Source organism: Sebastes fasciatus, chromosome 5, assembly GCF_043250625.1.
Source record: "Sebastes fasciatus isolate fSebFas1 chromosome 5, fSebFas1.pri, whole genome shotgun sequence".
NCBI classification, from domain to species: domain Eukaryota; kingdom Metazoa; phylum Chordata; class Actinopteri; order Perciformes; family Sebastidae; genus Sebastes; species Sebastes fasciatus.
The window spans coordinates 26,463,592-26,489,031 of record NC_133799.1 but is presented as its reverse complement, the minus strand read 5'-3'; the positions used below and the strand labels follow the sequence as shown (position 1 = coordinate 26,489,031).

The 25,440-nt window shown below is 40.7% G+C and overlaps 3 protein-coding genes and 1 long non-coding RNA gene across 28 annotated transcripts in view; 2 read left to right on the top strand and 2 right to left on the bottom strand.

Annotated features, from left to right (window-relative positions):
* The first annotated feature begins 2,278 nt into the window (after positions 1 to 2,278).
* Positions 2,279 to 6,585, top strand: slc10a4 (solute carrier family 10 member 4). Its single transcript, XM_074636163.1, has 3 exons — positions 2,279 to 2,802; positions 4,220 to 4,430; positions 5,924 to 6,585. Exons 1-3 carry the CDS (start codon positions 2,294 to 2,296, stop codon positions 6,449 to 6,451), a joined length of 1,248 nt encoding a protein of 415 aa, XP_074492264.1. The 5' UTR covers positions 2,279 to 2,293; the 3' UTR covers positions 6,452 to 6,585.
* LOC141768146 (uncharacterized) lies at positions 2,603 to 8,736 on the bottom strand. Of its 7 annotated transcripts, none has more exons than XR_012594001.1 (5): positions 8,603 to 8,736; positions 8,048 to 8,162; positions 7,721 to 7,783; positions 6,607 to 6,670; positions 2,640 to 2,776 (listed from the first exon to the last, which is right to left on the bottom strand). It is a non-coding gene; the product is annotated as an uncharacterized LOC141768146 (long non-coding RNA). The 7 variants fall into 7 exon arrangements; XR_012593999.1 differs by having other exon boundaries at positions 8,590 to 8,680; XR_012594000.1 differs by having other exon boundaries at positions 8,594 to 8,641.
* zar1 (zygote arrest 1) lies at positions 8,695 to 13,509 on the top strand. The gene is made up of 5 exons (XM_074636165.1): positions 8,695 to 9,341; positions 10,718 to 10,973; positions 12,577 to 12,669; positions 12,965 to 13,039; positions 13,129 to 13,509. Exons 1-5 carry the CDS (start codon positions 8,746 to 8,748, stop codon positions 13,270 to 13,272), a joined length of 1,164 nt encoding a protein of 387 aa, XP_074492266.1. The 5' UTR covers positions 8,695 to 8,745; the 3' UTR covers positions 13,273 to 13,509.
* Positions 13,510 to 14,629: 1,120 nt separating this feature from the next.
* Positions 14,630 to 25,440, bottom strand: part of fryl (furry homolog, like) — a 99,079-nt gene continuing 88,268 nt past the window's right edge. For 13 of the 19 annotated variants that reach the window (XM_074636151.1, XM_074636150.1, XM_074636135.1 and 10 more), the window contains 7 exons: positions 25,035 to 25,184; positions 24,318 to 24,416; positions 22,402 to 22,470; positions 20,897 to 20,914; positions 18,428 to 18,538; positions 17,293 to 17,486; positions 14,630 to 16,597 (listed from right to left, as the gene is read on the bottom strand). In XM_074636151.1, coding sequence (XP_074492252.1) covers positions 16,357 to 16,597; positions 17,293 to 17,486; positions 18,428 to 18,538; positions 20,897 to 20,914; positions 22,402 to 22,470; positions 24,318 to 24,416; positions 25,035 to 25,184 — 882 coding nt within the window. In that variant the 3' untranslated portion in view covers positions 14,630 to 16,356. The remainder of the gene's footprint in view (positions 16,598 to 17,292; positions 17,487 to 18,427; positions 18,539 to 20,896; positions 20,915 to 22,401; positions 22,471 to 24,317; positions 24,417 to 25,034; positions 25,185 to 25,440) is intronic. The other 6 variants (XM_074636136.1, XM_074636141.1, XM_074636144.1 and 3 more) reach the window with 4 other exon arrangements.

Below are 25,440 nucleotides of genomic sequence, written 5' to 3'. Positions count from 1 at the left end.
ATATAAATAATATCTTATAAATCTACTTGTTTCAGTGTCATATAGAAGGCCTATGCAGCTTTTTAAAGGGAAGGTGACACATTATGTATTCTGTACACACAGTTGTTAGATGACGTACCTGGAGTCATCCATTGGTTAATGGGGGACACGATGTGTCTCCGGGAAGAGGAGGAGACAGATGAAAGCCTGAGTCACCGATGGGTGTCCCGCTCCGCCCCTGAAGACGTCAGTGTGGCACCACCAGGAGGATCACCGTCTGTGGGCTGCAGACAAAGCAGATATGTCAGTCAAACCTCAAACAACAAGACAAGGTGATGCTGTGCTGAGTATGAAGCTTTATTGCAGGCAGCCAACTGTCACAACCATTTATTAAACCAAACCATGAGCGCACCATGAAGTTTGAGGATTCATGCGTAATGTGCACACTTCACTAAAGAAACACAAAAGAAACGGGCGGGCAGATGTTCACAGTTTGCTGCACGAGTATAAAGATCAGCACACTTTTCATTCATGTAGGCTGAGCTTACTCAACCTCGACAAACAGCTTCGTCTTCACTGCAGCTTCGTGTGTCTAAATGATGTCCTTTATAATTCTATAGAAAATAGAAGAGAGGCAGAATAACCTGAGTGTCCTGATGTACGGCAGCACAGCCTGGCTCAGTAGTATATCTGTAAAACTCAAAACTAAACTTATAGCCAAATCAAAATCTGCATGAAGATTATTGGCCAACCTGTGACAGCCTCCTTTAAAGCAGCTCACAACAAGAGCATGCTCAGACTGGCCAACAGCATCTCTTCTGATCCCTTACATGTTTTAAATGGGGAATATCAACTTCTGCCCTCCAAGAGGCGATTCGGAGTCCCTCCATTTAACCGCATCAAACGCTTTTGTCCATCAGTCCATCTTGTTGCTAAATAATAATGAATGTGCTGCTAAAGACATGTAAATCCAGAGGACAGATGGTCATTTTGTAATGGGTTATGTATGAATAATTGTGATGTGTTTTGTTTTTTGTCTGATGGGTCTTACTTGTCTGTCTATGTTAGCAGTATGTCTATTGTATGTGTACTTTTTCTCAAACCGAGCTGCCTATGGATGCAAAATGAATTTCAGTGCAAACTGGCAATAACATTGTAATGTATCGTATGCGCTAGGTGTAATTTCCCAAATGGAAAACTGTAAATATGTAATAATTGGATTGACATTTTGTGGACCTTTTCTCCTTATAGGGGGTATAAATGGCAGCCTGGTCGTTATTGATTGGCCCATCCAATCTCTTTGGGGAGTAAAGAGCGTGTGCAGACTCTCCTCCAGAGATGTGCGTCTATCAGGGACCCAATCCGTGGCAGCAGTCTGACTCAGTGAGTCGCTTTAAGACCATCAGTGTAAACAATTATTGTTAATTTACAGCAGGATTTCAACAGTATTAACCTGTTATTGCTAAAAACAGTACTTTACTGTTAATACAAAAGAAAACCTGTTAAATTACGCTCATAGGCCGTTTTTTAACTGAACTATAATGCAATCTTAAAAAACAGCACTTTACTGATCAACTGTCTAAAGTATCATCAGTAACAGTTTCATGCAGTATTTGTTGAATTCTGGGACCTGATCTGCTCATGTGAGGCTTGTACATTGTACATGATTGTAAAATCAGTGAATTAGCTTTATTGTTCTTCACTCACATGTTGTTCTGGTTTGCATTCTGTGCTTGTAGCCAGCTAGAGACAGACATTTTGGGAAAAGTGTCAACAAGTCTATTATAGCCTTTTTCCTAACAAGTGCCTTTAATTGTATTTAGTGTGACTATTCCTATGTCTGTAACCTGCTAAGTCTATTCATCTAGGCAAAAAATAATGTTTATTAAAATGTATGTTAAAAATAAATAGTGCGTTAAAACAAATCAGTAAGATAATGTAAAAGAAAGGTGAAAAACAGCTATATAATGTATCTTTAAACAGTAAATTAAATGTAAAATACTGTGAAATTAATTTTTAAAAAATCTGTATTTTTCATTAACAGTACAAAGCTGTAAATTTCAGCGACAGGATAATAATGTTAATTTTACAGTAACATAAAGGCAACCCTGCTGCCAGTTCTTTACTGTTATTTTACTGGGACATTCTTAACAGTGCATCAGTATCATGGCACCATCACATCCTCCCACCACTGGATCCTCCTCTGGTTCTCATTATTAGTGACAGCGCGTCAGTAGAGGGAATCATTTTACGCACGAACACTTTTACGCACAAACCTACTGTGTGTGGAGCGTCTCTCTGCTCCTGTTGCAGCATGGAGAACTCCAGCATGTCGGGTGGCGACGCACAAAATGCTGCTTTGACAGACTTTATGTCGAAGCAAGTTGTGCATTTTGCAGAGGACTCTACCATGGCTGGATTAGCAGCGAGGAGTGCCATCTTCAGCACATCCAGTTCTGCAGCTGGAGCTGACTTTATGTCGGTTCTGCAGACTGAAGCTCCTCATCTGATGCCCGCCTTCTGGGACTCCCCTCTCAGCCACGGTATCAATGTGTTCGTGGGTCTGGTCCTGTGCTTCACCATGCTGGGTCTGGGCTGCACCGTGGAGGTCAGCCAGCTGGGAGAACACATCCGCAGACCCGTCGGAGTGCTGCTGGCTCTGCTCTGTCAGTTCGTCATCATGCCCTTGGTGGCCTTTCTGTTGGCTCTAGCCTTCTCTCTGGATGATGTGGCTGCGATGGCTGTTCTGCTCTGTGGATGCTGTCCAGGAGGAAACCTGTCAAACATCATGTCTCTGCTGGTGCACGGGGAGATGAATCTAAGGTAAAGAAACTGGACACAGCATAGTGAACATGCACAAAGTTGAACTGCGTTTTGCGCGTATTATTCAGCAAATTACGCACTGAAATAACCCGGGACTTTGGGTACAAATAACGACTTTGGTCAACTTTACGCACATTCGACACGCTTCCCTAAGGCAACACTGTAAAAAGAAACAGGTTTTTTTTTACAGTTTTTTTCAAGAAATTTTAAATTTTTTGTCGGTATTTCAAAATGACAGAAAAAAAAGTAAAAATGACATGTTTCATTTGTGATTTATATGTAAATGATCTTAGATTTACGGTGTATTACTATTCTAACAATAAATATGTTAAAAGTAAAATATTTCTTGTAAAATTACAGTAATATAGGCTAATTATATAAAGATAATTAATGTTTTTTTTTTTACAGTTTATTTATGTTAATTAACGGACAGTATTTTTCCGTTTTTTAACAGACATTTTCTGGCTCCTCTGCTGCTGGAAAATTTGCGTTATTTTACACTTTTTTTTTTTTACAGTGTAAATTTTTTACAGCTTTATTTGTATAGCACATTTCAGCAACAGGGCAATTCAAAGTGCTTTACATAAACATTCAAGAACATTGCAACAAAGTGCAGAAGACCATTAAGACAATTAAAACAGCTATAAAAACATTAAAGATTAGAAAATAAAAACATTTAATTTATTGTTACTCCTGTATTTTTGTATTATTATTGTTTGTTTGTTTTTGTTATGTGTGTTTTTTTAACTCTATTCTTTCTTTTATTATTATTATTATCCATTTTCTTAATTTAAAAAAAAATATAAAATAAAAACAAGCTAAAAAAGCTAGGATAGAAGCTAAAGTATAACACACAAGAGTAAAAGCTCTAGTGCAGTATATAAGATCATTTTAAAAGAACTGAGTTGGAGTTGGTCCTGCAGGTTTCTGGGAGCTTGTTCCAGATATTTGGTGCATAAAAACTGAACTTCTGCATGTTTAGTTGTGACTCTGGGGGACACCAAGCAGACCTGATCCAGATGACCTGAGAGGTCTGGATGGTTCATAACATAGCAGAAGATCAGAAATGTATTTTGGCCCTAAACCATTTAGTGCTTTGTAAACCAGCAGCAGTATTTTGAAATCAGTCCTCTGAGAGACAGGGAGCCAGAGTAGAGACCTCAGAACTGGACTGATATGATCCACTTTCTTGGTCTTAGTGAGGACTCTAGCAGCAGCGTTCTGAATCAGCTGCAGCTGTCTGATCCATTCTTTAGGAAGACCAGTAAAGACGCCGTTACAGTAGTCAAGTCGGCTGAAGATAAATGCATGGACTAAATTCAATGAGATGATTTTTGCCAAACTTCAAAGTGAACCAACACTGACCAAAGAGCACATTCATGCTTTAAAAGGTGCATCTTTGCTCTCCTCTCCACAGCATCGTCATGACCATATCTTCCACTCTGCTGGCGCTGGTGCTGATGCCGCTGTGTCTGTGGATCTACAGCCGAGCCTGGATCAACACACCTGTAGTCAACCTCATGCCCTTCGGGGCCATCATCCTGACCTTGTGCAGCACTCTCATCCCCATTGGTTTAGGAGTTATGCTGAGGTACCGATACACGCGTGTGGCCGACATCGTTTTAAAGGTAATTTAAGAGCAGTTTCTTAAAGTTACTTTTCCACTTAGTCAGATATTTCAATTCTGTTGCATTTCGACCCTGAGTACTTTAGTTTAAGGTGCACCTTTGCGACAAAAGCGCACTGCGTAATTTCCCTTGCCTGTCATGAGTAGAGGGGGATGTTGACTGCAGGAACAGTGACATCAGAAACAGTGACATCAGGAACACTTTGTCCGGAAGAGCTCCTCCCTCCCAGTTCAGATAAAAGCCACACATGAGGGAGGGCGACATGAGTTACAGCAGACTGTAATGTAATGTTGGGCAGCAGAGATGCCTTCATGCAGACTCCCTCCCTGTCTTTATAAAGTCAAGACAATTTCAATTATATGACTCACAATCCCTAGTATGTCATTAAATAGTCACAAAAAACTCTAAAAACGTCATAGTATTAGTATATCATAAAAACAGTCATGAAAAAATCATATTATAGCATAAAAGTTAAAAAAAAAATAGGATAGCATGTTTAAAAAAAAAGTAATATAGTATGTCAAATAAAGGCATTAAAAAGTCATAGTATAGTATGTCTAAAAAGTTCTACTATAGTATGTCGAAAAAGACATGAAAAGTCATATTATAGTATGTTGAAAAAATAAATAAAATGTCATAGTATAGCATATCGAAAAATTTTCAACATACTATACTATGATTTTTTTTCCATGAAATCTTTCGAGATAATATACTCTGACTTTTTTTTCACAAAATCACGACATACTATACTATGACTTTTTTTCACAAAAATATTTGACATACAATACTATGACTTTTTTTTAAAGAATTTTCGACATACTATACTATGACGTTTTTTATTTCATGAAAGTTTTTGACATACTATACTATGTTTTTTTTCCATGAAATTTTTCAACATACTATACTATGACTTTTTTTCATGAAAATTTACGACGTAGTATAGTATGACGTTTTTCCATCAAAATAATCTATGATGTTTTTTTCCATGAAATCTTTCAACATACTATAATATGATGTTTTTCCATCTGCATTTTCAACATACTATACTACGACTTTTTTTCACTAAATTTTTCGACATACTATACTATGACGTTTTTTCCATCAATTTTTTACATAATATACTATGACTTTTTTACATCAATTTTCGACATACTAAACTATGACTTTTATTTAAAAAAAAAATTTCAACATACTATACTATGACTTTTTTAAGGAAAATGTTCGACATAATATACTATGACTTTTTTCCACAAAAAATTTTGACATACTATATTATGATGTGTTTCCATGAAATTCTTCAACATACTTTACTATGACTTTATCCTTAAAGACCGTTCAGATAAGGGGAAACTAAAAACTAACTTGGTACAAGTACAGTAGAGGAACCTCAGGAGGAATTCCTCCTCCAGAAAGACAGAAAAGGTTCCCTCCAGTAGAAAATAGCTGGTGTCTGTACAGAAAATCACCCTCATCCTGAAATACTGTGTCTTCAGGTCTCCCTGTGGTCTCTGCTGATCACCCTCATACTGCTGTTCATCCTGACTGGAGCGATGCTGGGACCTGAGCTGCTGTCCACCATCCCGCCCTCTGTCTACGTGGTGGCTATCCTGATGCCTCTATGTGGCTACGCTGCAGGTTACGGCCTGGCCGTGCTATTTGAACTGCCGCCCAGCAGCTGCAGGTCGGTCTCCCTGGAGACGGGATGCCAGAACGTGCAGCTGTGCACGGCCATCCTGAAGCTGGCCTTCCCGCCTCAGCTGATGGGAGGGATGTACATGTTCCCTCTGCTCTACGCCCTGTTCCAAGCGGCCGAGGCCGGCATTTTCATCCTGGCCTACAGGATGTACAGGAAGAAGGTCCTGCACAAACCGGACCCCATGCGGGACGGCGAGGACACGGATATAACGTATCAAAGGTTTCAGGATGATGAGGACATGGACTCGTCTTATGGTGCCGTGACAGTGAGCGACCCAAACACCATCATGTTGGACCCCTGTCCTCCTGATCCGACTCCTGTCTAACGCGCAATATGTTTAAAATCACTTCCCTACCACGGATGTAGGGGAGCAGAATAAGACCCGCAAGTGGATTCACCATTTAAATCGCTGTCATTCATAAAGAAAAACCTGGAAAACGGGGACATGATGCAGAGAAACCCAGAAAGTTTATCACTGACCTGACAGCTGGAGGAAAGGTGCTTCATGTTTTCAGCTTCATCCATTCAGTTTGATGATCCATGTCTAATATGGGATGAGAAAACCATGTTTTAGAACATTGTTCAGCTAATCTGTGAAAGAAACAATCAGTAAATCACAACATTTAGTTTCATTAATGAACGGCTTTATAACCGTTTATAAGAGAGTGAATCTAAAATGACATCTAACAAACATATCGGTTATTTATCCCAGTGCCAAACCAGTATCTGAGCTCCATAGACAGAAAAGTATAAGTGTAGGCTTGACACGAAAGATGAAACAACGCTGCTTTTTTCTCTTAAATGCACTTGCATTTGTCATGTTTGTTATAGAATTGTTCAAGTGGAAATTAATTCAGTAAACCAGCTTAACTTGGTTGACTGCTTCACTTCCATTTTAACCACTGTCATTCATAAAGAAAAAACTAGAAAACAGAGAGACTGTTTGTAGGGACTGTTTGTAACTTCTTACACGTATAAATCATTGCAGGTCGGTGTCCCATGCGCGCTCGCGTGTGGCTACGCTGTTCAGACTCAGACTCCAACACAAACTACAAGGAAGCACCAAAACCGCAAAGTTCTATCTAGTGTAGCCCGTCTGTTAAACAGTGTTGGCCGCTGGGGGAGACCGTAGCTTTGGTCTCCAGGACCGGAGCCTCTGCTGTACTCTGCTCCTCTGCCTGCTTGCCTTCACTCACACACCACGCTCGTTCTCGCTCTCTTGCTCCACTCTCACGTTCATGCGCGCACACTACACACTGCAGAAGAGTTAGTAGCTCTGAGAATATCTAGTGACGTTTGTGCAGAAATAACTGCTGCAGCTTCTTACAAACAGTCCCTTTAAGTCAACCCTGATCCAGCCACGTCCACACAGTGAGGCATGCAGCTTATAAATTAAACACTGGTATCGGATCGGTACTTGGTATCAGATTATTACCTGAAACAAAGCTTAATTTTTTCTTTTAAATGCTGACATTTGTCATGTTTGTTATATAATTGAATACTTAAAGCCACTTTAAATTGCTGTCATTCATAAAGAAAAACCTGGAAAACAGAGAGACAATGCAGGAAACCCAGAATGTTTATCATCACTTACCTGACTGCTGGAGAAAGATGCTTCATGTCTTCAGCTTCATCCATTCAGTTTGATGATCCATGTCTAATATGGGATGAGAATAAACATGTTTTAGAATTTTGCTCAGCTAATCTGTGAAAGAAACAATCAATAAATCAGCATTTAGTTTCATTAACGAACAGCTATGAAACAGTTTGTAACATGTCAAACATTTCAGTTTTTCATCACACTGCCAAACCAGGATCTGTGCTCCATAAGACAGAAACAAAATGTACAATATGTGTATATTCTAAACAACTGTATCAATAAATTAAAATGTGTACAGAAATATAAGTAAAAGCTGCAAACCTTCTCCACGTGTCTGTTGTCTTTTGGAGAGAGGAATTGGCTCCAGAAACACAGCTGATGACAACCAGGACTGATGGAGAGCTCAGCTCATCTCAGTCTACTTAAACAGCTTCACCTCCCGACATGAGGTCGGTTGACGAGAAAAAAAATTGTAATATTATGAGAATAAAGTCATAAATTTAAGAGAAAAAAGTCATAATATAATGAGAATAAAGTCATAAATGTAAGAGAAAAAAAGTCGGAATATTATGAGAATGAAGTCATAATATTACGAGAATAAAGTCAGATGTTTAAGAGAAAAAAAGTTGTAATATTCTGAGAATAAAGTCATAAATTTAAGAGAAAAAAGTCATAATATAATGAGAATAAAGTCAGATGTTTAAGAGAAAAAAAGTCATGAGAATAATATCATAAATTTAAGAGAAAAAAAGTTGTAATATTCTGAGAATAAAGTCATAATATGAGAATAAAGTCATAAATTTAAGAGAAAAAAAGTCGTAATATTATGAGAATAAAGTCAAACAAATTAAAACGTTAGCTACAAACGTTCTCCACCACGTGTCTGTTGTCTTGGAGAGAGGAAGTGTCTCCAGACTCAGCTGACAGTAATCACCCTGATGGAGAGCTCAAGGTCATCTCAAGGTCATCTCAGTCTACTTAAACAGCTTCACCTCCAGACAGCAGGTCGGTTGAACAAAATGGCATCGTATGCAGACGAGCCAGTCGACAGCTACTTCTACTCATCATCTTACAACAACAACAACAACAACCCTTACCTGGGCAGGTATCAGCCTCGAGCTAAAGAGTGGAGGTATAAGAGCTACCTGTCTCACTACGGAGACAAGAGCTACCTGTCTCACTACGGAGACAAGAGTTACCTGTCTCACTATGGAGACAAGAGTTACCTGTCTCACTACGGAGACAAGAGCTACCTGTCTCACTATGGAGACTCCTCCTCTTCGGAGGCGTTCAACAACCAGCAGCGAGCTCAGCTGAAATCAATCTTATCCCAGATCAACCCTAAACTCACCCCGAGGCTCCGGAAGGCCAACACCCGGGACGTGGCGGTGCAGGTGAACCCGAGGAGAGACGCAGAGGTGCAGTGCTCCATCGGGACCAGGACCCTGCTGGCCTGGAAGAGGGATGCACGACGCAGGAGAAAGCAGGACTCCTCCAACATCTCCAACATCTCCTCCTCCAGAGCTGCAGGCGGTGCAGCAGTGCGTTATCCTCGCACACTCGCTGTGTATTCACCCATCGCCTACAGGAGCGTCACCTCCTTCATAACATCAACGTAAGTGACATTAAACTCTACAAACTGTCTCCTGTAGTTGAGGATTAATAGCAGAAGAAAAGATAAAATATCTAAGACTTTAGCTGAGAATTGACTTTTTGTTCTCTTAAACTTCTGACTTTATTCTCATAATGTTATGACTTGCACTGTGAACTTCCTGGTGGAAAAAGTCTCAGATCTTTTACTTCAGTAAAAGTAACAATACCATAGTGCAGAAATACTGTTACAAGTAATAATCCTGCATTCAAAATCTTACTTAAAGGGACTATATGTATCTTTCAGAATGTCTTGTTAACAGCGACACCTGTGGCAGTTAAGTCAACTAAAGTCAGCGTCCTGTTGCTAGCGACACACGTCAGCTAAAACCACAATATCACTATATTTCACCTGCTTGGCAGTAATGTTAGCTGACCAGACGAAGGTCTCTCAATGACTCAATGCTGATCCTAGTGTTGGCTTTTCCTGCTTCAGCCTCCCGACCGCGGCCGGAGGGAACAGGGGAGGCACCGGAGTTTTGGTCGGAGACGATAACGTTTCTCTCTGCGGAGCCCCGTCACTTCACAAGACACGGGAAACCTCTGTTGGTCTGGAGGAGCTGCAGCATTTATTTCTGCACAAACGTCCACTGTACATTCACTAGATATTCTCAGAGCTAAACTAACTCTTCTGCAGTGTGTAGTGAGCGCGCGTTCACGTGTAGAGGTGGAGCGAGAACGCACGCGTTGTGTGAGTGAAGGCAAGCAGGTAGAGGAGCGGTCTGAACAGCGTAGCCACACGCGAGCGCGCATATGCGAGCGCACATGGGATCCCGACCCGGTAGCTGAGAATAGCTGTTGCACCCTGACCTTTCTGGTGGAAGAAGTACTCGGATCTTTTACTTCAGTGAAAGTAGTAATACCACAGTGCAGAAATACTGTTACAAGTAATAATCCTGCATGCAAAATCTTACTTAAGTAAAAGTACACAAGTATTGGCATCAAAATGTACTTAAAATACCAAAGGTAAAAGTACTCATGATGCCGAAAGGCCTATTTTTAGAATTTTTTTTTTATTATAATTATTGATGCATTCTCAAAGTTAACGCATATTAACGCCATTAATTTCTTTAACGCAACTTGCTATTTTAGGTTGTAGCGGGATTTCCAATAATAAAGATATACAACATTTGCATAAAGCAGCATATTTGTCCACTCCCATGTTGATAAGAGTATTAAATACTTGACAAATCTCCCTTTAAGGTACATTTTGAACGGATAAAAAATGTGCGATTAATTGCGATTAATTTTGCACAATCGTGCGATTAATCAAGATTATATATTTTAATCAATTGACAGCCCTTAATAATATTTAATTTACATTTATTTTATCTTTGTAAGGTGTCCTTTGGTGGATGAAAACAACAACGACAACAACAGCAGCAGTCAGGAGGCCTCCTGCGGTGAGGCGCACACCGGTGACCCGCCCGGTGACCCGCCGGAGAAGAGCGCAGACATCCAGGCCGGTGAGGATGGAAAGAGCGCAAAGCTCCCAGACAAACGCAACATGCCCAAAACCAAACAACAGGTGGAGAAGAGCGAGGACGCGCTGATGACATCAGAGGGGTCAAAGGGCAAAGCGCGCGTCCGGTTCCAGGTGAGTTAAGCTTGGGGCAAACATACAACGTCAGGAGCGCGTGGCGTGGTGGCTGCGTGGCGTGGTGGCTGCTTGATACACGTGTCGGGCGTTCACACCAGCTGCGTGTCTGCTGCGTTTCTGCTGCTGCTGTCAGCTCTTTCTTTCTACATAGTTTGCCTTTTAATGGCCATTTAACTTCATGATAAATGTGATTATATTTATTTTAGACAGAGAAAGGTTAAGAAACGTGTGGTCATTAGTAAATAATAGTAATAATCCACAACTAAAACTCCGTCATTCATTGAGCTCTCCAAGTCATTCTGTGTTCTACAACACTGTCCGGCACATATTTCAGAATAAAAGCCTTGTGTTAACAAATGAAGGAATTCTGTCCACAAAAAACGCTTGAGGGCTTTTATTTCAAAATGAAAGCAGGAAGAGTTGATTTAAAAATAAGTTTTTACTTTTTTTCATCTCCGTAACATATTCTACAGATAGACCTCGAAACTGTAGTAAAGTCTTGCTGGTATGAAGTCAATATACAGTCACTAGATCACCTTCACTGTCTGTGACATAGTCTACAGATGTCTAGACATGTAAACTGTATTAATGTAGCTGATATGTCAATATACAGTCAATGGATCACTTTCAATGTCTGTTGTTGCTGTGAGATGCAGCTGAGACGCGCGTGGCTCACGTCAAAAATAGGTGAGCCCTCTATTTTATAAAAGACGCAGCTGAGAAGTGCGTCTCACGCGGGCGAGATGCGCGTCTCATGCGGGCAGTGTGGCTGCTCTAACCTGTTAACAGGGACGCCGAAATAAAAAACACGCCACGCAGCTGCCACGCGCTCCTGACGTTGTATGTGTGTCCACGCTGTATCATCTCGTGCGCAGGGGCGTCCCCATGACTTCAAGGTGGAGGAGCCCATTTGATGCTCATTTACACCCTTCAGTTTATCATGTTTTAATAAATTAGTTTTATTTCAAATAAAACAAATAGTAACATGGCCAATTTTCATAATTTTCACTTGCTGAAATATTATTTAAAAAAATTTAAATAAAGCTAAAACATAAACGCAGCAAACCACATAATAACTAACCAGATATGGGTTATTATCTTGTCTAGCAAATCATGTGGGGTAAAATTTCAAATGGAAATTGCATCCTAAAATAGAGCTCATATGATGTTCCTACAATATTATATTATACTATATTATATTATATGATAACTTGGTTACTTTCTTTAGATGTCTGTCTTCAGGGCTCCTGAAGCTGTCACAGTGAATAATGACACAACTTAAGGGGGAATTATGGAGAATTTACTGGGATGTGGACGACGGTCTCCTGATTCAGATATAGAAAGCTTAAAATAAGTAAATCTAATTTAGAACTTAAAATCACATCATTCACTAATTCAAGTGCCAACTCCACAATGTGTCACCTGATTAAAAATAAACTCCAGTCTTAATGCTTTGGATTACATCTGCAATTTTGAGGCTTCATGTCATCAGGTTCATGTTGATGATCAGCCAAATGTGTCAACATCTGGATATTATCTGCAAAGCTTTTTGATGTGAGAGCTGTGAACAGATCCACTGACTTGCCTTTTTGTCCATCAGTTTCTGGAACAGAAGTACGGATATTATCACTGCAGAGAATGCAATCTGCGGTGGGAGAGTGCCTATGTTTGGTGCGTTCAGGGCACCAGCAAGGTGAGTGTTTCTATGTGTAAGGCAACACAACTTTCAGTCCAGTACTTTGCCAATAACTGCAGTAAATCAGGGGTCAGCACTGTGAAGAGAGATTTCATCTGAAGCCAGATGAAACTGACTTTTACTGCTGAGATTTCATCTATAAAGAAACTAGTGTCCACTACTTCCTGGTTGGCCTACAAAAATATCCCTGCTGCTCTGTATTGGTGGCCAAAATTAACATAATTTGAATGGCATAACATGTCAAAGCTACAGTATGAGACGCCTGCCCCCTAATATGAATACTGTTTTCCAGGTTTACTTCAAACAGTACTGCAGGAAATGCCAAAAGGACTTCAACCCGTACCGTGTTGAGGACATCACATGTCACGTAAGCCCTTCTCTTAACTTGCTCTGTAAATTTAAAATGTCCCACATGCCACAACTAAAACCAATTCCCTCTTTATGTTTCCCCCCCAGACTTGCAACAAAGCACGCTGTTCCTGTGCGATGACACAACGCCACGTCGACCCCAAGCGGCCCCACAGACAGGACTTGTGCGGCAGATGCAAAGGCAAGCGGCTCTCCTGCGAAAGCACTTTCAGCTTCAAGTACATCATCTAGAAGAACATCTGGAGCTGAACTTTACAAACACATCTGTACTGTACATGTGTCCTGCGGGTGGGGGTTGCACTTTCAACCCAGCGCCACTATATTTGCAGATGCAATGACGGCAATTTTTGGATGCAAAACATTAGATTTGATGTTTCAAAACTTTATTTCATGCTTGTTTTGTGTTGATGAAATTAATGGTAAGCACCACACAGTTTACGATGTAATAAATGGCTACCTTGCACTCTGTATTGAAGCATTATTTTCACTCAAACCACTGAGGTCTTTGAGGGAAGGCAACTAAAATATCAACGCTTGAAGAGACATTAAACTCTACAACTGTCTCCTGTAGTTTAGGATTAATAGCCGAAGAAAAAGATAAATATTTAAGACTTTAGCTGAGAATTGCTGTAGCACCCTGACCTGCCTGGTGGAAAAGTACTCAGATCTTTTACTTCAGTAAAAGCAGTAATACCATAGTGCAGAAATACTGTTAAGTAATAATCCTGCATTCAAAATCAGGTACACAAGTATTGGCATCAAAATGATGCTGAAAGGCCCATTTCAGGATTATAATTATTGATGCATTATCAAAGTTAACGCAAATTTGTTTTAATGCCAGTAACTTATACATACATTTGCATAAAGCAGCATATTAGTCCACTCCCATGTTGGTAAGAGTATTAAATACTTGACAAATCTCCCTTTAATTACAATTAATTTTGGACAATTGTGCTATTAATCAAGATTATATATTTTAATCAATTGACAGCCCTAAATAATATTTAAATTTATTTTATCTTTGTAAGGTGTCTTGAAAGGCTCCACCAATATATTTTTTTTTCCAAATTATACATATTACATAAATAAATGATATATAATTATATTTTCAAAGTATGTATATATTATATGAATAAATTACATATATAAATATATTTTCAAATGATGTTATATAAATAACAAATATATATTATATATTTTTAAAATATTTATATATAAGTATTTTCAAATTATATTTATATTATATAAATAAATTCTATATATAAATCTGCAAAGAAACTAAATGTCAAATAAATGCAGTGGAGTAAAAACTACAATATTTCTCTCAGATGTAGCAGAGTAGAAGTATAAAATAGCATAAAATGGAAATACTCAAGTAAAGTACAAGTATCTAAAAATGTTACTTAAGTACAGTACTTGAGTAAATGTACTTAGTTACATTCAACCACTGATGCTATGTGAGTACTACATGAGCCAGCTCCATGTTTGTGTGCATTAACAGGGTCTTATTATACAGCTAGTGTTACTCTAAATACTCCCAAACCTTCTATAAGACAGCAGTTGTTATAAAATGACAAAGGCGAGCTCGTACTGTATGATTAGGTTTTTATTTATCCAGAGAGAAGGCTGGTATGTGAGTGAACAAGAAAAGAAAAATGTATAATGCACCTCTACATTAAAACATCCTTCCAGGTAAATAATATATTCATTAAATAATTAAGAACAGCATTCAAAATGTACCAGACAAGCAGAAAAAAAAAAAAAAAAGCTCTCTGAGGAATGAGTACAGTGACGTGTTACAATGTGCCATGACAAAGATGTCCAGAAAGATACCGGGTTAAATGTCCTGCACTCACAGCAGCAAAGTAGGGGCCGTTCTCAAAGCATAGCGCGGCTTCAACGACCAACATTTTCCTCCCTCGGAAAACGGGATCAAAATGTGTGCGGAGAGATGAGAGCGCTGCTTTGCAACGTGATCAACCTACATGGACAAAAAGAAAACAAAAAAACTAAAACAAACCTTAGTCCTCCCCTTCATGAGGCTTTAAGCAGAGCCGTGCTAACAGAAAGATCACAGTGGAGAGAAGGAATGCATATGACTTGGCTGGATTGGCGTGGTCCCGACAGGAGGTGGAGGCTACATTAGATCTCCCACGCCATCACCATCACCATGGTGGCTAGTCCCAAATGAGCCCCGACCCCCGTCTGCAAGACCACGACCAACAACCAAGGCAGCCTTTGGGTAAATTTGTAATTGGATGACGAAGGCGGAGCGGATCATTAATGACTCAAATCTCTCATCACATTAGCTTTATACATACATCCTACTCGGATGAACAGTGCATTACACAAAAAGTACAAGGGGAAAAATACTGGTTTTACACTATACATTTTCTAAAATATATACAGAGTAAAATAAGTTATGTTTTCCATAATGAGTTGTAGCCAGTCTGCACTTAAGTGTGCAATTATATGCATTTGTGTGTGAGCGTATACCAGAATATCCAATATATAATCACACAGTCGAGAGTCTCTAAAGGCAGCTACTTATTTGGTTAAAGAGTGAGTTTTGCGTGAAGACCTGTTGAAGGGGACTCTCCTCTCAAAGCAGATCAATAAACAGATATATTTCTCTTTTTACACTCCCTGAAGTCTCCCACAGGGCTACAATTACATGTTAAATATCCTAACATTTACAACCTAGGATGTTAGCTCTAATAAAAAATACATTTCTCAAAAAAATATTCTTGCAGTGCTTTTCTCTTTCAAGCATGCTTTTGAAAACTTTTTAAACAAGATTTTTTTTTCTCTGTGTTTTGCTTTATGAATCTTTGACGGTGTGTCCTCACACATACGACACCTCCTCTGGACCGTCTCACATGCTTCAACACCAATCTTAGAACCCCGGCCTTTCCTCCGGCGAGGAGGCCGCCGGTCGCTACGATGGGCCCATCAGGTCATATCCAGCGAAAAAAAATAAAATAAAAAGAAAAGTTATCATCCCACTGCGTCCTCTCTTATTCTCTCCCAGGCACACCACCACACCACTTATTGCAACGGAATTTTGCAAGTTGGCTTAGTCTGGGAAAAAGATGTTAGCTTGAAGCATTCATACATGTAATAATATATATTAAGAGTCACAGTTATTCCCACGCATCCTTTAGCCCTTTATAGGTGGAGTCTGTCGTCCTCCTCTGAAGCCCCTCGCTGTCTACCCTCTCTCTACAGCTGAGGTGAGGTCTGTGTAGAGCAGGGGAGGGGTATATATATATGTGTCCAGTCTAGTCCAGGCTTGCAGCCTGCAGTACCACAGCTTCACAGTCCAGTGCTGACCATGGTGGCGAGGGGCTGGCAGGCCTGCGCCTGACTCAGAGCCTCGCGGATCTGCAGGTTGAGCTCCATGAGGCGGGTGCTGGCCTGAGACAGGTCCCTGCTGGGGCCCACCACCGCCAAGCAGCCCGTCTGGCCCAGCGTCTGGTGACGGAAGTAGATGTGCAGGAGGGTCTGGACCGCGTTGTCCGTCTCGTTGCCGAAGATGTCGTTGGGCCACAAAGACCTGTAGATGGAGGAGGGTTAGGGTGACAACATGCAGAGAAGAGTTAGAACCAAAAACGTTCCTGGAAGTGGGATGAACACAATCGTTTTCATTGCGTTTGAAGCATTTTTGTTCTGTCTTTGCCATAGAAATAAAATAGAAGTAGAACGAACATTCCCATTCAAATCAACGTAGCATTAAAGGTTCTCTATACAATATCTAGAGCGTTAATAGAGCATCAAACAACTATTGTCCATGTAAAGATATAGTGGAGTAATGTCTACCTGAGCAGAGAATGAAGTCTCTCTCCCTGTGTGCGTTGTAACCATAGATTATATAAAATATGGACGTAGTCTCCGTGACGTCACCATCTTGGCAGTGACGACTCCGCCTAACTCCCGGCTAATCCACAAATGGGTGCATTTTATCATTGCTACTAATGATTACTTTCATGATAAATTAGTCTAACATTTAATTGTTCGAGCTATTAAAACTCAAATGCAATCAAATTGCAATGACACGCATGAGATTATAATGAAACTGTAATGAGAGCAAAGCACAGTTAAAAAGATGTTAACAGCAACAATCTGGCACCATGACTCGATGACTCCGTACTTAATAAATTGTCTTTGATTAGTTTCAGTTTTTTTTTTGGTCGGTTGACTTCATCAATTTTTCGACTTGTCGACGTATTAGCACATAAATGTTGATCTTACCTAAAGACTTTGACCTGTGTGAGGGCAGAGATGAAGTCTCTGGCTCTCAGAGTCTCGATCAGTGATTGGATGGCCGTCTCCGTGTTGGCCTGGGCGGCGTCTGACATGCACACATCCTCCTGACCACCATTTCCTGTCTCTGCCTCCTTCAAACAGCTCTCTAGGATGGTGAGTTCTTCAGACATGTTGGTCACCTTAGAAAAACAGAGATATAAAAACATTGAAGATCATACCACTGCATTTTAAAGAACACGTGCAAAATAAACCTCTCGACTAAATATTAACTGGAAGATATGACCCCGTCACTCCATGTTAGAAATTATATAATTTCATTAGGTACTAATCTGATTAAAGCTCCAGCAAGATGCAGAGATCAACTACAGTACACATCCAGATTGTTTCAGCAGTTTGGACGGGAGCAAAGTAATGTACTGTTGTGGACGGGGGCAGCAGCCAAACTGATTTTAGACACCTAAAAAAATCAATATCAGTTGAAGTGTACACTATATTTAGAATAATTTCACCGCTTTACCTTGCTGTCAGACAGCCCTTTACTGACAGGGAACTGAAGCTATTATCTACGCTCTCTTCAAAGCCACCAAACTCCATTGAATAAAACAGTAATTAGACCTCTCAGAACACAGGAGTTGCACATTTAGCTGCTGCCCCCGTCCACAGCAGTACATTACTTTGCTCCTGTGCTGGTACTCTTGTCTGTTTCTACTAACTCCATCTACTGTAGGTAATACACTGACTATGGAGAAGTACCTCATAAAACCCCAATTCAAGAACTATCCCTTTAACTATTCTGTAGTTAAAAGAACAACCTGTCCTGTATTTTACAATATAACTTATTGCTAAAGTCAAAGAGACAACAATCTGTGGAAAACAGTGCTCTGACGTAGGATGTAATATAATGCAATTAGTCTGTTCTTGATTCTCTGATAAAGGAGATTGAAAGATGCAGCCACAGCGTCACAGTGACTTCTTAAGGCAAACAAACTTTAACTAAATGTAAAGTGCATTTCAGACATGTTTTATGATTTCAATGTATGTTTCAATGTATGTCAGAACAAATGTATTCATGCAGTTTATTTTGACAACAACAACAAATCCAGTATGGTTTCCGTCTCACCTCTGCCTCTCTCTTGATGGTGTCCACCCTGCTGATGAGCTTACAGTAGGCCTGGAAGAGCAGCAGCAGCTGAAAGTGCAACTTATAGAGCCGGCGACATAACTCCAGCTCCTACAGAGACAGAAACATTAACAGGGTCATGTGTCGTGCAAGCTTAATGGTCCAGCTTTGCACTTAAATGACTGATGATCATATGATTAGACAGATGGGTATCCTGGGTTAGAGACGTGGGAGTAGATGAAAGGGTTAACATGGCCTGGAGTAAAGTGCCATCCGGTTGGGGGCCATGGAGGTGAGTCTACGTCTAGTAGAATTAGTCATGAGATCTCAATTAGAAAACTATCCATCAACACCTCCTGTGACGCTCCCTACGGGCCACTGAGACCAGTACGGCTGACTACATGAAGTAATTACTCAAAGTTCAGACCCTAATCCAGGAAAACATGGAGGGAGGAAAAAATGGTAATTTGAACAGATATGGGAATGGAACAATACACATGCAAAATGAAAATAATCTAATCCTGACAGCACCGACGATGTTTACATGCACAAGAAAGACAATGTTCCTACTAAGCAGTTTACATGGCTGATGGAAATTAATATTCCACTAATATTCCCGCACGCAGCCGTGCACTCTGAAAAACGAAAAAAAATGCCCTCATGATGTACATCCTACGGCCACGCCCTTTAAATATATAACTTAAATTAAACAAATTACGATTTAACAAGTCTTTCATAATGTTTATGAGTAGGTGCGTTTCTCTCTAACCTGACGCGCCGGATGATCTGTTACATTGAGAAGCCGTCAGTGGAAACTGTTTAGAAAAGGCAGGCACTTTCAAAAAAAAAAAAAAAAAGTACTCGGCAGGTGATTGGATGAACCATCTGTCAATCAAACTCTTGCCGAAGCCAGTCGGGAGAAGAGCGAAAACATCTTCTCCATCGAGAAAAGCCTTCAGTGCCGTTCTTTGCTCTTCTTTCAATGAAGAAATACTCTCCAGTTCTGATATAACTGGTGCTATTACAGCATCTACGTTAACCTCTTCAGGAGCTGCCATTGTTAAACCGTAAAGGTCTTGACACACCAAGCCATCAGTTGGCTGCCGGACATTTTGAGGTCTAGTTTTCGGCTCTAGTCTGCCCCCGTCGGAGGTTTTTTGGCCGTGCACGAGAAGAGAAACGGACGTAAGGAAAGCGAGCCAACGAGTTAAGTCAAGAGGAAAAACACAGAAGGCTCTTCTCATTTTCTTCATCCTCATCTCATCTGGTCGTTCCAACACACGGATATTTTCACAGCGACATGAACATCTGGAATGAAGCTAAGTGGTGAGTGAGCGTGGTGTGAAAAATGGTCGGCAAACGCCGCTTTGTTTCATGTACATATCATAACAACAGCTTGTATATCCGCCATCTTCGGTCTTCCCGTTTCCTTTTTTGAATGATGAATACAGACTACCGCAGAACGTACGTGATAACCAGCCGTCGGCTGTAGTCTTTGCTGTGTGTTCAAATGTAACTTGTCAGCAAAAAACAGAGGCAACGTGAGGCGACGCAACAGTCGGCCTTCGTCGGCGCTAGTTCTTTGATGTCGGCTTGGTGTGTCTGCGCCTTTAGCCACGTCCATAGATGCCAGGAGCTCTTCACAGGACGCCGATTGGTCCGTGCACTGGCTTGCCGGACACACATTACTTGAAGCCTGACAAGATGGGTTTTCACCTGATCTCGTGACATCGCGAGAATTCAGCTACCGTGCAAGGTAAGTGTTTCTCCTTCTTTTCTTTTGGGCGTGCATCTCCGCAAACTGTCGGCTAGTTGGTTTGTGTCCAACGCACAGAGCTAGCTATAAACAGGCAAGAGGTTGCGTGTCGAAAACTGCAATAAAAACCCCAACTGAGACGCATATTGTGAATGTGCTGTATACATGTCCAAAGAATGCTCCTAAAACCTGAATAATGTCAGCATCTCACATGTCTTAATCTTAATCTCCATTCAGAATGAGGCCTTATTCGGAATACACTGTTTACATGACCCGTATCAAATTCGGAATAATAGTGGAATATCAGTGTGCATGTATATGTAGTCTCTATGATCTCTCCATCCGTTCTCTACCATTGATAACGCATCAATAATCATCAGTAACTCTACAGTGTTTAGACATCTTCATCTATCAGAATCAGTGCAGTAACAAGCGGTTTGATTATTGATTATTCAGGCTGGATGTAGCAACAGAAAGAAAGCACATGTTGTCATACAGGATGACAGTAAACTATGATTGGGAGGATGTGAGAGTCGAGCTGGGTTACATGACCAATCAAGGCAGAAACAAAGATACAGAGGTGGGTAGGGGGGGGGGGTGACAGAGCACAGTCTGTGGTTGCCAACAGCGCAGGCACAGAGACAGATGAGATGGTCAGTGTTTTTGTCCGGATGTCATGATTATTAAGAGTCTATAATATGAGAACCACTTACTGCTAGATTTTCCATTTGCTAAGCAAGAAGGTGAGCAGGTCACACAAAAAAAAAACAACAACAACAAACAAAACAGAAGGAGAGAAAGATCAAGAATTAGTGAGCTTTAACATGGCAGCTGAGACACAGTGAGCGGTGGTTTATCATCTTCCCCTCATACAGGTCGGTGAGGGATCAGTGCCGAAACACATGTATGAGCTCATTTCAGCAGCAACAGAAACCTTTATTCTGAAAGGCTGAATAACAGCAGGTGTGATGAGGGAGAGAAAAGATGTGGTAGAGGAGGAGGAGAATGGAGTAAAATACTTCTGAATGAAGTAGAGTGCAATATCGCTGTCTATCGCGATGCGTTTATCACACAGGTTGACATCACGATGGCGTAAAAAATTATATATCGTGCAGCCCTTGCTGTATATTAAAAGATAAAAAAAATCCCACAACATTTAGTCATTCCTTTTTGCAGTCAAATATGTTTTTTTTAAATTTATTGTACATTTTTTTTCATTATAAAAAGGAAGAAAAAAAAAAAGGTCTTTGGGAAAATGTCAGAAACACTCCTTTTTAGCAGCTGGCAGGCTGAGCACCGGCAGGGGACCGTTGTATCCTACATGTCATGTGCAGACAGAGTGTTGTTAGTAGTGTTGAAGAATCAGGACCACACCAGCATCTAGCTGGACTTAAGTGACATGCAGGTACGTTTACATGCTGTTTAATGTTGCTGCAGCTGAGCAGCTAATTAGCCATGTAGCCTACAAACTGACGTTAGTAATGCACTTTTGTTTGATCGTTCATTCAACAAGCTGAGGTGCAGGACAAAACGTGTGTTCATGTTTGTGAGTTAGATAAGAAAGAGAGTTTAGCAGGAAAACTAATGTGGTTGTTGTTGTTCAGACAGTGTCAGTCTCTTGTGTTGTGTAGCTGCTGTCTGGCTCAGTGTGACCGTCTGCTTTGCCGAAGATACAAGTTGTGTCTAGAGGGGAGCCCGCAAATTGCAAAATCTTACTTTGCAAAAACTCTCGCGAGACTTGCTGCCCGACGACCTATCCTAACCTTAACTATTCGAGATCAATGTCTAACCTTAATCTCTTGAGAGTTCCCCCAGTTTGCTGGTTCCCTTCTAGCCACTACCTAAGATACAACGTTGATGTTAACGCTTTATCCAAATATGATTTCCATTTGATTGGCTGTAGGAAACAAGTTCTCCATCTGTGTAGACATATAAGTGATGGTTTTCCAATGAATAAATGTAAACAAAAAATACACTTTTCTCCCTTCTGGTTTCTGATTTTTTCTCAAAGGATAACACAGGACAAGTGATTTACACAGCAGATATTTAAACTGTAGCAGACTAAAAACACAATTTCAGTTGGTTGTCTTAATGCAGAGACCTCAATGGTTATAAAATTCATCAATTCAACATTCAGTTGTAGTCTTAAAAAGTCATAGTGATCAACACACATTACAAATAACATTCCCATCCATCAAACAAGTGTGTTGATTCCTACCTGTGCATGAGTATTAGGTCGTTGGCTGCTGTCTTTGTCCCCAAATGTTTTCCTGCAGTTCTCCAGCCACTACCGGGTTGGGAGGACAGGAACAGGTGAGAGACAAGACAGAGGAAAAAACAACATGATAAGGATTAAGGAAGGGAGAGGAAGATTGGTAACACAGGAGCTTTTTTTTCCTCCCTTGGACGTCTGCATCTACGTTTGTGTACGTATATAATAAAGGTTGGTCAGGGAGGAGATCTAATAAGAGTGTTGTACTTAGCGAATTAAAGAAGGCCTGTTCCAGAGCACGGGATAGTATCTAGCCCTTCAGGGACTGTTGCCGTCTCATTCAATTAGCGCCCCTGTATCCCAGAACCCTCTGCAATCTCATCTCTTCCCTTCATTCCCCTCCCCCCCCTTTGCTCCTCCTCCTCCTCCTCCCACCCCTCACTGCTTCTCCTGCCTGGCCTTCTATAACTGATTTAAGAGCGCTGAGGGTTATTTTTATCCCTTCAGCAGAGGGATGTCACAAGTGATGCAGACACTAACGGCAGCTAAATCTACTCATAGCCAACACTGATTCAATGTGTGCCCTGCTGATGAGACAGACCGGGGCTTATCTCGTACAGCATCAGCTATTTGTCTCCATGTCCTCTTGGCATTTCCATGGTGCGATGGCATAGGGATAAAAGGGCAATTTAAACACGCTTCCTAAGCCCCATCTCTCTTGAGATGAGCGGCCATTGTGAGACAGTTCCTCAGAGTCCCACGCACACACACATATCCTGACACAGCAACTTAAACTGCAGCTGCGGCGGTCTTAAGAATCACAGAGGCAACGTGTCCTGAGGGACAAAGGTTAAAAGAGAATGGGAAAGCGGATATTAGGGCTGGGACGATACTCCTATCTCCTGATGCGATACCATCATGATACTTGGGTGCCGATTTGATATTATGATTTATTATTTTTAACACTAGACCATGGGAAAAAGTTGAATCCCACACTTCTAGGGACTTTTACTTTGGAAAATTTCTAAATGAATCCAGTAAGAATGTTTGATTTTCAGCATGTATGTAGTCAGAGATGTCCTGAATTCAAATATATCAGTCATTGTCCGGCATTATTTATCAATTTTTTTCCAGCAACCCAAAAATCAAAGAATAAAGACATTTCCTTCACAAATTAGTGATATTTTCTTTTTAATTTATAAAGGACATGTAATGATTTATACTTCTGGTGAATATAATCCAATCAATCTTATTTCTATATATGTATTTTGTATATACAGTTCCCTTTGTTAACACCTTATTTTGAAAAACCGGACGTGTCACACGTGTCTACTTCCTCTGACTTCTCCAAGGTGGTCTCTAGCTCTCCTGTCAGCTCCTTTCTCTTTATACATCCATGGTCAGCTCCATCGGGGCTGTTTGAATGCATTTAACAGAAATGTCAGTATATGGGTGCTCTACAGTCGTAGCGTCGGCCCATTTGACCACGAAGATGAGAGCGACGGCCGGCTCGACCGCCACGTTTACCGCGATACGATAACGTTTCCTGTCCGTGACAGAGTTAGCATGCAGCTTTAGCCGTGATGTCGAGCTCTGCTTTTCCTGTCAATGTGTGAAACCCAAAGTGTTTCCATACTTTACTGGATGTCTAGTGTTTACCACGCTGGATTTAACATGTGAGGGTGCAGGTCGTATCCATGCAGACCCTCCAACGTTTTCTACTTTCTTGTTTTGGCTCGCTGCGGTTGGTTTTGGTTGACGGCTACGGAACTGATATGACGTCACGTTACTCAGACTACAACAATAAAAGCGTAACTTCCTTCTACCTTTGCATAGACTCAAATGAAGCAAATATATCGATTCTGGCATTAAAAAATCTATTTAAAAAAAATACAGATACATCGGTGAATGTGGCGACTTACAAGCTCTGCTGCTTCTCTCTTGGCGTTGTAGGTGTCCAGGTGTTCCTGCAACTCCAGCACACTAAACTTCAGAGTCTCCAACAGTCCACAAGAGACCAGCTACAACAGCAAGACAGGACACCACATACATTAACCCACAACAACACCCGATACATACACAGTACATGACAGAGAAATATCTACAGCAGGACACACGTACACATTAAGGAATATGCAGAACATGCAGCACTATCTTTTAAAAAAATAATAGGTAAATGTTACTGCAACCGCATTATTGTATTTTAGCTCAGTTTTATGAAAAGTAGTGGTTGTGTCTAGAAGGGAGACTGCAAACTGCAAAATCTGATATGAGATCTTCAAAAACTTGTAAAAACTCTTACGAGACTCGCTGCCCAGCGACCTATCCTAACCTTAACTATTCAAGGTCAATGCCTAACCTTAACTATTCAAGGTCAATGCCTAACCTTAACTATTCAAGGTCAATGCCTAACCTTAACTATTCAAGGTCAATGCCTAACCTTAACTATTCAAAGTCAATGCCTAACCTTAACTATTCAAGGTCAATGCCTAACCTTAACTATTCAAAGTCAATGCGTAACCTTAACTATTCAAGGTCAATACCTAACCTTAACTATCTTGCGAGAGTTTCCCCAGATTGCTGGCTCCCTTCTAGCCACAACCAAAAACAGTGCAGACAACCATGCAGAAGAGCCTCACCGTCTCTGCATCCAGCAGCACAGTGGGGCACTGCGAGCGAGACGTCATGACTTCCAGGGAGCTGAGGAACTGATTGCCCATCCGCTGGAGCCTTTCCCCGAGAAAGCGAACAGATGAACGTGTAATGGAGCCAAATTTCCTCTGCATGGTCTGCGTTAAACAAGGATGTGGAAGAAAAAAAGGGAAGAAAACATTACCTCAAAGCAACTTGCAATTTTTAGATAGTAGTGGGCTCAATTTGTAAAAGATACTGGCATCATGTGAAACTATAAAAACATAATGAATCCATCGGTACCAACCATGTCATACTAGCTTGTCGTGAAGGAGGTTAAATAACGCTCCAAGCTTACGCTAAATTTTGGCGAGGAAAAACTGGCATGGCCATTTTCAAATGGGGTCCCTTGAC